The sequence below is a fragment of the Notamacropus eugenii genome, chromosome 2, assembly GCF_028372415.1.
Source record: "Notamacropus eugenii isolate mMacEug1 chromosome 2, mMacEug1.pri_v2, whole genome shotgun sequence".
NCBI lineage: Eukaryota > Metazoa > Chordata > Mammalia > Diprotodontia > Macropodidae > Notamacropus > Notamacropus eugenii.
Window position 1 is genome coordinate 285152797 of NC_092873.1, and position 13653 is coordinate 285166449.

At 39.5% G+C, this 13653-nt stretch overlaps 1 protein-coding gene across 7 annotated transcripts in view; it reads left to right on the forward strand.

The window, feature by feature from the left end:
• Positions 1-918: 918 nt before the first annotated feature.
• NTNG1 (netrin G1) overlaps positions 919-13653 on the forward strand; it is a 446663-nt gene continuing 433928 nt past the window's right edge. For 4 of the 7 annotated variants that reach the window (XM_072644174.1, XM_072644172.1, XM_072644168.1 and 1 more), the window contains exons 1-2: positions 1072-2444; positions 9601-10391. In XM_072644174.1, coding sequence (XP_072500275.1) covers positions 10146-10391 — 246 coding nt within the window. In that variant the 5' untranslated portion in view covers positions 1072-2444; positions 9601-10145. The other 3 variants (XM_072644169.1, XM_072644170.1, XM_072644171.1) reach the window with 3 other exon arrangements.

Below are 13653 nucleotides of genomic sequence, written 5' to 3' on the forward strand. Positions count from 1 at the left end.
TTATTATTAGCCAGATATTATTATTATTATATTCAAGCTCAACAATTTATTCATCATATCCCTTTCCCTCCCATAACTGTAATAAGAAAGAAGAGGGGTGAGGACTTGCTAAATCAAAAAAAGTACCTCTCTGAATTCTGTGTAAAAGTCTTGATGAAATAGATGGGGATAGGTGGGAAGGAAGCACTCATGGTCTTCGGGTCTCATTTTTTTTTCACCTATTATTTTACCCAGGCTGCCAACTAGTAATGAGGGAGAGAAGCCATAGTGGAGAAGAGAAAAACAAACCATTTCCCTGGCACGGTATATTTAAGAGAGTGAGATGCATGGGAGGGAAGCCCTCTCGCACACATACTTGGGTGGCAGTCTCTGTGGTGGGGAAGAAAAGGAGAGAAGAATGGGCTGCCACACCCCTTTCCAAGCTGGGGTTCACTTGCCTTGGAGAAGTCCCCGCTTCAAGATCTGTCCATCGCTTCCCGCCATCCCCATCCCAGTCCTCAATCATTCCATCTAAGTGGTAGTCCTTTACTTTCAAAGTGGGTGATGTAATGTATATCACTCTGTGTGCCCTGCCTGCCAGTCCCCAGAGGGGGAGGGAATTCAGGGACCCCTAGAGATGAGATGATACGGGGTTTCCAGAAATAGGGGACTTCATCCCTACGTTGTGGACGAGGAAGGCGCCTGCAAAGCACGCCCCACTTTCACACTCTACTGTGCCCTATTAGGCTCGGTTTCTGAATGAGGAAGACACAGATACCGGCGCTAAAGTGCCAAGTGGTGAAATCTGTAACTGGAACTGTGATCGAAAGCTGGGATCCGAAAGACTACTTCTGGGGCAAGCCAAAGGGCGTGATTGGGGACAGTGGAGGGAGGGAGAGTGGGGTGGACATGGGGCGTGGGTTGAGGGGGGCGGTTACTAGGGCTGCTTACTAGAGGAGAGAACCTTTCTGCGTGAGACCCAGAAGAAAGGGGGTCCAGAAGCCACTCCAAGCAGTGGTGGGGGCGCAGCAACAGCAACAGAGAGCCCGACGGAGTTAGGACCGCTCGGAGCGTCCAGGTCTCGAGGTAGTATACGGTTTGCAATCCTTCTACTTACTGCCAGTTGCAGAAGATTTTGCTTTTAAGTGAAACGTACATGCCACCCATCCGTGGGCTGCTGCTTCTCTGAGCTTGCTTTCCCCCCCACTCCCTCTTTCCTCCACCTCCTTCCCTCCTCTTGTCTTCCTGTCTCACTCTCCCTTTAATTTGTGTGCGCCCCTAAGTTTGTGAGAGCTTCCTGGCCACACTGAGGCAGGGTCCGTCCGGGCACGGCGCCGGGGGCGGGGGAGGCTGCTCTGGGGGAATTGCAATCCAGAAGGATCTCGGGCCATGTATATTTCATCAAATGGACTTTCCAAGTGTCTCGTCTGCCAGCCATCAACGCTATGTGCGGTGACATTTCTGACTTGAGTAGAGGAATGCGTGAAGGGAGCCCTGGCGAAATTGGTACGAGAGGATCTCCTTGGCGCCAGTGCTAATTGTCCTGATTTATGTCCCTTCTGAGTGCGCTCAACGTCTTCATCGGAGATAAAATGAGAGCGGTGCCAAGCGGGGCAGAGCCGCCTGAGTGCTGCATCTGATCGTGGGGAGTTCGGGCATCCAGGCGTCCTGCAGCTACTCGGACCAAATAAACGAGCAAACACAAAAAGGGAACGAAAGAAAGAAAGGAGGGGGTGGAACTAAAGAAAACACAACAGCCACCAGGAAAGCCTCAGTAAAAGTTTAAGGCGAAAAGTGGGAGAGGTGGCGCGGGGAGTCGCAGAGGAGAGTGAACAACTGGGGAGACTGAGGTCTGCAATTTTATTCTTATTATCATCACATTTTTTTGGAGGGAGAGGCACCTTTCCTTCTCTCTCTCTCTACCTCTACTCCCACCCCTTTTCCCCCTCTCCACTCCCCCTATCTACCTGTCAAAGTCACTGATCTTTTTGCATTTCGGAAGAGGAGGACACCGAGCAGGAATTCCCTCTCTGGGGTCTCAGCTTTCAAAGGGCCAACTCCTCCCGGGAGCCAGCTCTTTTCCCTCGGCACCGGGAGAAGGTAATTAAGCAGCGGGGCGTTGATTGCTGTTGTGGGGGCTCTCTTTCCACCATCCCCTTCCCAGCCCCCAGCCCCACGCCCTCTCCTCTGGACTTCTGGAGGCAAGTGAAGCAACTCTGCGGTGGTGGGGGCGAGCTTGACGGCTCCTACTGGACCCCCGACTCCCTCCTAATCAGTCCTCCCCTGTGCCGGGTCCCCGCGCTCGCCCGAGGAGGCACGGCGGGGGAGAGCAGCCTCCGCCCGGCAGCCGCGGGCTCCGATGCTGCCGCTGCCGCCACTGGACGCGGACGAGGCTGGGAAGGTCCGCGGCAAGGAGCCGTCTGCTCGCCTCCCGCCTACTGTAACAAGGGCAAATGGTCCACACGGTAAGTGCAGCCTGCCTCCCTCCTTCAGCGACCCGCCCGTTTTCTTCTTTTTCTTCTTTTTTTTTAACCCTCCCGTAACCCCTCTCCCCACAACCTATGGCCCCCCCAACCAGAAGAACTGTAATGCAATCCACAGGCAGGAGGGAAGGCTCCAGGGGATGGGGAAGGAACTTTGTAGAGCACCTTTAAAAGACAAGCCTGTGTGGTATGCATATGTGCACCAATACACACGCACACACCACGTATGTGCATGTGTCTAGGTGCGCCCATCAGGTAGCATGTAAGCACTGGTCTCACCCACCTCTCGATCAAGGTCTGTGCCCTGTACCTAAAAGCCCGGACCGATATTATCATGTCACTCAGGAACATACCAGACCACACGCCAGGGGATCTGTCAGATTTATTTTGACAATTGACTTTGCCTGGAGTGGGGGGGACCCATAAAGGTCCCCCTCCCCACCAGATTAGTCCTTTTGCAGCCGGGGTGGTGCTGGGGACTAAGGGGAGAGGCTTTTGAAGTCTCTTGTTTTAATTCCTTTTCTTGGTGCAAGATTAAAGCGTTACTATCCCATGCCCAGCAGCTGGGAGAGAAAGAAGGATGGAAAGAGGAATAGACTTCGGAATGCAGACTGAAATATTTTCTCAGATTATTTACTACTGTTAAATGAATCAGTCGATGGATACGGCTAGGGAAATTGAATTGCTCACAATGCTATTCTCCCCTGTATGGATCTGTGGATATCTATATATAATACAAATAATACCGAATATTATTGGGCTCAAAATAACCAATTAAGTGATTCACACAGGGAAAAGTTGGATACAAAAAGAAACTGCGCCCTCTGCTGTTTATTTGGGTACCACAACGGGGGACCAATTTTTCAGGATCCACTTAAGAGTACCTTGTCCTTGCACTGGGAAAGATGACTAGCCGCTATTCTAAAGGACCTTTTGTTTGCAAGAGCTGGAGTTGGCTTTCTTGTCATTGCATTATGTATAAGTGGGACTTTTTTGGGGGGGAGGGGGAACAAATGTCTTTTTTTTCGTTGCCTTTTTAGTGCTTTTCCTCCTCCAGTGTCTAGGACCTCATATATTGGCATGTCATTGAAACTCCTCTCAGTGCATTCAGTGTGATTCCACAACCTCCCCTCCCCCCCATCTAATTAAATTCAGGCTCATAAATAAAACCTCAATCCATCCTCATCAACTTCTTGGAATGAACATTAGCAACCTGGTTTCCCTTCTCCCGTCCCCCCAAGCCAAAGACATCAAACCCATCAGGGGTGAGTGAAGGAACACATCTTGTGGCACAAGGATAGTAGGGAGCTGGAACTTTAAAAGGAGAGACTACAAGTGATTCGACAAAGTGTAACTAGCACAAAATCTGCTAGAAGATGGGAACAAGAGTCCCTTTACCAAATAAAGGAGCGGTCCTGTATCATAACACTGTGTCAGTCTTTGGAATAGAAAAGACTGAGAATTCCAATTAGCATATGGTGAAGTTGGCATCTCACTTGTTCTGGAAATAAAGCCCAGTTTTAGGATGGAAATCACTAAAAGTGCCCTCCCTTCCTGGCAGTTGAGAAATTAAAACTTTAGCCTGGGAAAATGAATAAAAGCCAAATCTCACTTAAAATACATTTACTAGTTAAACTTCAGAAGAATTAATGGCCCAAGCACCAAAGTTTATTGGAAATAGGTGGCCTTTACTGAACATCTTTACTCTTGGATATGTTATTTTCAATTTTCAACTCAGTAAGTTGACTTGACCACTTCCCTCCTCCCCATTCCACCATGGCAAAGGAAAAAGGCTTCCTCCAAAAACATGTGTTGCAGATAAGGTTGTTGGCTGTTTGTGTTTTGTTCTAATTGTTTAAACTTTACCTTGCTCTAAGGAGAGAATCCTGAGACTTTAACTTCATTCTGTTTTCTTTTTTATCAATATCAAAAAAAAAAAGTAAAAACAGAGGCCTTCCCATTTGAACCTTTTGTTCAAATCTCTGTATTGCTGCATGGAGCCTATCTAGAATTTTTTAGATACCATGAAGCATGATAGTTTTCTACTCCTGAGTGGCAATATCACAATACCATGGATTCCATACCTTGGTTACCAGCCTACTGATCTTTCCCCAGCTGAAATTCAGGAATAGGTGAATCTGGGGAATTTGATAACAACAATAACAGATTTTCATTTGTTAACGTCCCAAACTGTATTTACTCTTGAATTTTTAGTTTGGACAACTTTTATGAGGATTGCTTGTCCCTGTTTTCTGAGGGTAGAAGATAAAGGGTGATATTATTCCTATTGGTTGTATAAAATTTATGCAAATATTTATCTTGGTTAACTTTTTTATACACTGAATCATACCAGGGACAGCCTTCATATTTATATAACCTCTTAAGATTTTACGTGTCAGGAAATTTTGGAAGAGGTACTGATAGTTACAAAAGCATGTCTGGAAGGAAAATAATTTTTTAGACCACTTATATGGTGGATATGAAGTGTGCATGTACATATGATAAATTATACCTCACAGAATAGGCAAAAATATAGTATAGTTTTTAAAATGGCATGCTCTATCAGCTCCTAAAGATCTGGGTTCAAACTTTAGGTGCTTATTTCCATAAACTTCCATTTTTGGAGAATATGGATCTTCCTGGCTTGGCTAGTTGGAAGAGAGGATAATTTATTGTTTGGCTGAACAGACAGAGAAGTTCTTTGGGGATGAAAACTAACTTTTCTACTGGATTCTTTGGTTCTGAAATAGCATTAGGAATTTTAATAATCAAGCAGAGTGTCTAACACTAAAACCTATAATATACATCCCATGAACTATATGCTATCCAGTTTTAGTAGAAGATTTTCTCCTGAGAAGAACTGGGACTTTACTTAAAGATTCTGGTTGTGTTCAGGATCTCAAAGGCTAAGCAAATGAATATAATATAATAATGTAAATATTGTATACTAGTGACACTACAAAGCAATCCAGTTCTTTATAGAAGGATTAAGGAAATTACTAATGTGAATCCAATGGAGACACTTAGAAATGCCGACTTTTCTACAAAAAGATCCCTGAATGCAAAGTATGATTCAAGTATCTTTTTTAAAAAGACAACATGGGCAGTGAATTATACTGTTCCTGTTTGGAAAGTTGTCAATTGATAGGTAGTGGAAACTGTCTACACCTTTGTCAACTGAGACAACACTAATAGAATGTGATTGCAAACCACATTATTCTATTTCTCTCCATTTCAAAGTATGTATATTTATCAAGTTAATGTTGATGGAGAATAAATTCATAGTCTTCAATTCCAGATTCACCCTGAATTCAAAACCCATGGTCGATAGAACAAATATGAACCCAGCAACATCACCAAGTGTGAGACTCTATCCAAAATGGAATGCTGAGAGCCATCTAAAATATCTCGACCATGATGTTTGGACATAAGACATCAACAAGAATTGGCAGTTTATTCTGCTAGAGTTGTCTAGCAATCATTTTAACTATAGCTCTTTACAGCTAGAAGTTTAGGGCTTCTACTTGGGTCAAAAGAAAGGGCCTTTGGAACACTGTAGAAAGTCAATCCATGGTGGAAGTGAGTCAGCTAAAGGAAACTGAAAAAACAAGAAGATGTACTGTATGCATGCCTTTTTATAGTGCATTCCTCCTTGATCAATAACATCTGTCAGGTGGAGATGTATGAAAAATATACATATTTGTACATTTCGGCCACACACTTATACCATGATCCATGTATCGCAAGTACTTATAGCCTTGTAGCAGGAGTTTCTGTTCAAAACAATTCTTCACTGTTTGGGATTGCTGACAGACCCAAAGACATTACTTAATTACTCTGAATTTTTAAGGTCTGCTGAGTAAAAAAATGGACATCCCGAGATTTGACCCTGCCAGAGAGCTCTTCTGGTGCTGCATATATTTAGAGAATGTGGCACGTGAGAAAATTCAAAGCCTGAATTACTTTGTAATTAATTCAGCTACAGCCCAGAAGGGATAGCCCCAGTGTGCTAAATGCCAAAATATGTCATTGAATACCCCTGTTTGCATAATCAGGCTGCCTGACCCTTTGTGGCTATGACTTAGACTTTTAAAGCCCATCTAAATTTGAATTTAACACAATTGAGATCAGATGGACACCAAGGCTGTAAAAGCTCAAAATGTAGATATTAGAAGTGATCTAGTTATGTTATTTAGGGACAATTTTTCCCTGTTATTAATTTATATTTTTAATAGTAAAGTCCTGTGTTTGACAAAGGTCTTTTCTCCCCTGCACCTTAATATTTAAATTGTTTTTTGAAATTTGGAGATTTAATTTCTTTTAAATTTTTAGTTAATATGACTTTTTAAAAAGCCTGTGTAATCTTGAGAAACAGGAGATTCTCTCAGCCTAGAGCACATAATGAGTGACACTACAAAGATTAAAAATAATAAAAACAAATAGCATAATTGGGTTATGAGAGCCTTGATGACCCCCTCCTCGTGCTCTTTAATACACTTTGGTCAATATCTTTCTCTGTGTCAACAAGAGCTCATTAAGTGGCGATTCTGCAGACTAACTGAGCTATGCTGTATTAGTTCTTGCCAAAGCCTGACATTTTTAATACATTAATAATATGTCTGTAATGTAATGGAAAACTATTAATCACAACTGGTTATGTGCCAGGAATTTAAACTATAATTGGCTGCTTCTTGTCAGAGATGTCTGTTGCTCAGTCCTACATTTGCCTAATATTCAAATATCTTGCACTCCTCTGCATTTTTTCCCTTGTCAGGGCACTAGGGTAGATCGATGTGATAGTATATAATTCTGTATAATGACCATCATTATAACTGGGAGTCCTTTCAGTTAGAATTTCTTATACTGGCAGGATTGTTGTGTCATGAGACATTAACAGGTGCAAACCCTTGTCCTACCTCCATGATCATACTGTACATATAAATATGTACATTACTTCCAATTTGGTAAGTTAAACATTGGGAACACCATTTCCTTTGTTTAAACTAAGTATAGAAGTTACAGTAAGTTGGGTGGAAAAAGAAAAAAGATAGAATTACCAATAATGAAAGAGTGGAGTTACCTGAATTCCTTTTGAAAATCAAATAAGAGAATCTTACAGATAATTCAAATTTATGTTTAAATGCTTAGATTTTGGGCTCTTCCTATATGAAACAAACAAACAAAAACCACTGTGATTCCAGCAAAAGCAAAATCAAAACAGGTTCTTCAAGATAAAACCTGCAATTTTCACCAATCAAATTATTTTTGATACATAAGTAGTTAAATGGTTAAATTTGAGAATACAGGTTAACAGTTTTCAGGTCTAGTAGATTTATCGTTCCTGTTTAGCTGTGCTTCTTTGCCTCCCTTCAAGATATTTGCTAGTGAATGTACAAACATAGTAAACATGTTCAAAGCACATATCCAGACTATGTTACTTTTCGTTACTTTTAACACTTTCAGAAGTCATTAAATTGTTTAACAAATGAGTGTTTCTAAAAATACTAACCTTGAGGCCATTACTTAAAAATGGGAAAAACAGAATGAATGCTCAAATAGCCACAACACATGGGTCTATGTGATATTTTTTTTAGTTTAAGGTTTTTAAAATGTCCTCTATGTAAGTTTCACTTTATTAAAAAATGACAAATTCAGATCTGTAGTTTATACATGTTTAGACAAACTACTAATTACTTCGTCATGGAAATTCAAATATTCAACACACTTCCTAATAGAAAATATTGCAAATTGCAGCTGTATGATAACATTTTATGAATGGAATATAATGAAAATTGCACTTGCATCCATAAAGCAATTATTATAAATTACTTTGCTATGGAAACACTATTCAACCATCTGTTGGCATTTTGTAGTGTCTGTAGCTTAGTTCATTTTAAGATGGTGCATTATTTAAGTATGGTAAGTCCTCTTATAAGATTGTTTTGAAGACAACTTGCATGTTTAAAGAGTGTTGTGTGGATTTAGAGGCCTATGATGAAGCTCATAAAAATTGCATTTTTGCCACTTTTGGATTGTGGAGAAGATAGATCATTTTTCTAGGTATAAAATTACATGTGGACAATGAATTAATTGTTCTCTTACTTTATTATTTTTAATTGTACCTGGATTTAAAATGTAAATAGCTGTTTAGTTTTGACAACAAGCTAGCTCAAAAGGAAAAGTTTTAAGTTGGATTCAGCGACACTTTTGTGTCCAAATGTGGATTGCTTGTAATAGTCATTAATTAAACCCACTGTGAAATGGTAGACATTTTATTTTAGAATAAATGTCATACTATTATGCTTCATGGCCTGTTAACTTGCCCTCTTTTATTTTTATGTGTGTGTTTTAAATCGGACACTTTGCCACAGAGATCAAAGTTTTAATATGGAACATAATGTTGGCCTTTGGGACAAATTCTCCACTTCTGTTATGAAAAAGACAGAAATGATGTGTTAAAAAAGCTAAGAAAATGGAAAATCCAAAAAAGAGAGAAATTTGCTCTTTTATGTTTATTTTTAAACAATTTCCAGTTTCCAAGTCTTATCTCTAGAACTAAATACAGCTAAACAAAAGATTCTAAGTTCTTCCAATACTAATGAGCAAATCCAAAGGGACAGCCTAGCGCCAACAATACTGTTTTTCATTCAAGCTAACAAAAGCTGAGAAATGTACAAGGAATTTGGATATCTTTAGGGTCCCTCTGTCAAGAGACAAAAGCCACACACGTAGTTGTCATTTCTTTGTCATTGTAATAAAAGAGCTCATTTCCCCCCATTGTTCTCTTTCAGGATTTTCCAGGCCTGCCAGCTATATGAGAAATGTTTAAATCTGGCTGTTTGCTCTCCATTTAGCCTAGATAGAAATATAATTTTTGAATCAAAAAAACCTGTAAGTCACCTGCAGCAGCACAAATGTGCCTCTGTTATGGAAGAGTTAAATGCTTCATATCAAAATGCTTCCCAACGTGAATGATTTCTGTGGTTTGTTCATTGTAGCAAAGCAGCCACAGTAAAGGTTATCCATATTACACCAATTTGCTTTATATTACATCAAACCTCCCAAATGTCAACATATCAGACATTTGGTAATGCATTGATTCTGGGACAATAACTCTTACTCTTATTGTTTCTAAAAGGGTGTTGGTGCCAGAAGAAAAGAATGATTGATGGGAAACAGACACCGGATTGTAGACACTCATCCTTTTGCTTCAGATACTGATTTATCAGCGAGTCTGGGCATCCCTCGTGAGCCGTACGGAGGAGGATCACTCAGGGTTATCGGCAGTACAACTGAAGACCTACCACTTTGCTAAATTATCATCCCTTCTTGGACATTTGTTACAACGACGACACGAAAAAAAAATCAAAGCAAAGCAAAGCAAGACCCCCACAATCCTAGAGATAAGCTCTGGGACAGAGAAAAATCTTAGGGCTGATTAAAAAGACCATCACATGAGTATGATAGACTTCCACCAAAGTCCTCGACTTACACAAAAAAGCACTATATTCTAAGACATCACCACTCTTGGCTTTGGAACCTGCTTTGGGGCTTCTTTGTGTGTGTATATTTAAAATATATATATATATATATATATATATAATATATATATACATAAAGAGAGCAAAGTTACAGTCCACCAACTTTGTTTCAGTCCTGGTGAAGTTTTCAAAGGATTTAGAGATGTATTTGTCAAGATTCTTATCAATTCATGCCCTTTGGGTTACTGTGTCCTCAGTAATGCAGCATTATCCATCAGTGTGGGGACATTATGATGTGTGTAAGACTCAGATTTACACGGAAGAAGGGAAAGTTTGGGATTACATGGCTTGCCAGCCAGAAGCAACTGACATGACAAAATATCTGAAGGTGAAATTGGATCCTCCTGACATTACCTGTGGAGACCCACCTGAGACGTTCTGTGCAATGGTGAGATAAACTTTTAAAAAGAGTATTTCCGGGTTAAGTGGGGGCATGGTCTATATACCCAAATGCTAGAGTGTGAAGACATAAAATGAGTGGAATCCTCAGGTAGCTGATTTGTTTTTACAGGATAGCTTCATTCTCCAAGTAGGTTTCCTGTATCAGGAATGATAATTTGTACAGTATGATGGATGCACTGAGACTTATAGTTGGCTTCCCTGGAAAACAGAGGTTTTTGCAAGAGGAAGTGTACTGTAAGAAAGTTGAATTGAATGGCCAGTTTCAGATCTGGGGGCTCTGAATGGGAATTGATCCTGTTTGGTTGGTTAAATGTAAAAGCCTGGGAGTGGTGGGGTGGTGATAGTTGAAATACTTTGTAATATAATAATAGCAATAACAAAAATAATATGATCATATAATAAGTTATCATTATAATAATTATTTATGGTTATTATTATTAATAGTATTATACTAGAACAAAGACGAATAGTGAATGACTGAGTCTTGGATTAGATCCAAATACAGGTGAGCTCCCCTCCTTCCCCTGCCCCAAGTTTGTCTGTATCAGGAAACAGCTATGATTTGGTGTAGTTGGTTAAGTGAACCCTCTCTCTTCACTCTCCAAGAGCTACAGAGTAGAAGGATAACAGAGTCATAGAATGTCAGGAAAATGCTCCTTCAGAAAGGATATTCCTATTGAACATATAGTTAGTTCCTGGAAGCCAGCAATTCCAGGGCACAAAAATTCAGATGTGGGTCTGGTTTTGGCAACAAAATGATCAGTAATTGTTCTCTCAGTGTTTCCAACTCTTCTTTGGTTGGTGGTGATGGTGGGGAAGAGAACAGTGTGGCATAGAGGACATAGAGGACTGAATGGGGAAATTAAGAGACTTGATCTCTAGTCCTGGTTCTGACATTGAACAGTGGGGTGACTATGGGTAAATCATTTAATTTTATCTAGATTTCCATTTCCTTATCCATAAAATAAGGAGATTCACGGAATTTCAGAGTTGGGAGGGACACTGATGACCATCAATTACTACTTATACCTATAAAAATAATTCTTTTTGCACCACCATTGATAAGCAAAGACCTCCAGTAAATCTTAATTCTGCTACCTCCGGAGGCAGCTCAGTTTACTTTTAGATGGCTCTAATTACTAATCAATCAACCAATAATCATTTATTAAGCACTTATTATATTCTACACACAGTTCTGGAAATACAAAGCCAAAAATGAAACAGCCCCTGCCTTCAAGGAGCTTGTATTCTATCAAGAAAGATGCATCAAGAAGAAATCTTGCTCTTTCTAGTTTCCAATTTTTGATTCTGGGTTTGCTTTCCAGGCCCAAGGAGAATCCATTACCACATGACAGCTTTTTCAACACTTGACTATATGTGTTACTGACTTCTCTTCTCCAGGTTAAATGTATTCAGTTCTTTCAACTGATCATCATAAGGAATGATTTTTAGTCCTTTCACCACCTTGGTTGCCTTCCTTCTACATATTTTACAGTTTATCAGCGATCTTCTTAAATCAGTTTAACTAGATGGTCTTTGATCCCTGCCAGCTTGAAATTTTATGATTTTGTGGGTAAAATTTAAAAAAAAAACAGGGCATCACAGTACCTATGTTGGATTTTTTTTTTAAACAAAAAAGGACACATATGCAAATATGTCTAAAAAGTAATAATATATGATATGATGATGGAAGTTAAAGGGATTAGGTAACACTGAATTTTTTTCAATATTATTACTTTGATTTGAAGCTAGCCTTTATTTGGTATAGGAGATATGATCCCATTTTTCTCCAACATGACGAATATGAAGATGATGCTTTTTAATACATTTCTTACCTGACTTTATTGTTTTGAACCTGGTCTGGCATTTTCAGGATACTGAAACTATTAATCAAAGTAACATCTGTTCACCATCCCCAGTGAGGTAAATTATCATAAGATCATCTTAGACCTAGCATTTCAGGAAAAAGGCTTTTTAACAGGAAACAATTTTGAGCAATAAAGAGTGTTTTCACCTGAACACTAAGGGCTTGCCATTTTCCAGTGCCTTTGGGGACCCGTTTGAATTACAAACTGGACCTGATTTTGTGGAAAGCGAGAAAAAGAGGGTGACTGTCACTATGACTAAACTGCTTCAAAAGTCTAAATATTTCAAAAAGAGGACTTGTCTCTCTGAGAAATGGACGTGTGCTAAGCAAATAATTAGAAATGTAGAATCAAGAGACTTCCATAGAAGGTTCTTATTTAGAATTATAAATAATTAGATAAATTAGGTAAATATTATATAAATTCTATAAATAAAGAATTATAAATAATTTTCATAAAGTCTGTCAAGGAGAGGAAGAATTTTGTCATTTTTATAAAACAGATTTAATTGTTTCTGACACAAGGTTAGATGACAGGATTGTGATTCTAGGGGAAATTGCTTTCCAGGCGATGTTCGCTATAATATCCGACTCCTTAAGGTATAAGAAGGTTGTCCAGTAATGCTTCCTGTGATGCAAATAGCCTTTTCTACGTAGTTCTTTATAGCACTTATAATATCATGACTTTTTTGAAACTTCAAGAATGTAGATGTGAACAGAAAAGTTAGAAGTAGTCTTTTACAACATGTAATTCCAAGCAGCATGAACCTGGTATAATAATTTCAGTGAGTGGTTTACCGGTGTTCATCTGCTATCTTTGGTTACCTCCTCAGTATGGCTCTTGTGAGGGAGTTAGCATGGGGTAGGAATAAGAATTTAGATTCCGTAGGACCTGTTTTCAGGGATTGTTAGTTCTATAATCCTACTGTGTTGTAGGAGTTTACTTATGGACTTGAGAATATGTTTTCCCCTTGGATAGAAACTCTTTTTTGACCTAGTTTTCCAACCCTAGACTTCATTGGATTCATTCCCAGTAGTCCATGAGTTCTGATAAAAAAAAATAATAAAAGTAAAATAAAACTGAAAATCAAACTTGAAAAATCCTTAAGTTGTAAGTGTGGACTCACTGTTTAGAAACTCTACCACACAGAGGACTTTACGACCATCAGAATCCAGGCCATCACTCAAGTGCCTGAGTCTTCTGTGGATTTGAGTTAGTCATTGCACATGACAATTTCTCAGGGAAGAGAACCGGGTTTATGAGGCATTACCTGTCAATGCTTAATTTGTCCTCCTTAATATGCATATTATTGGCATAATGGATTTAATAATCTATCATCTAAATGAATACTTTGGGACTATTTGTATGCACTTTATAGACCAA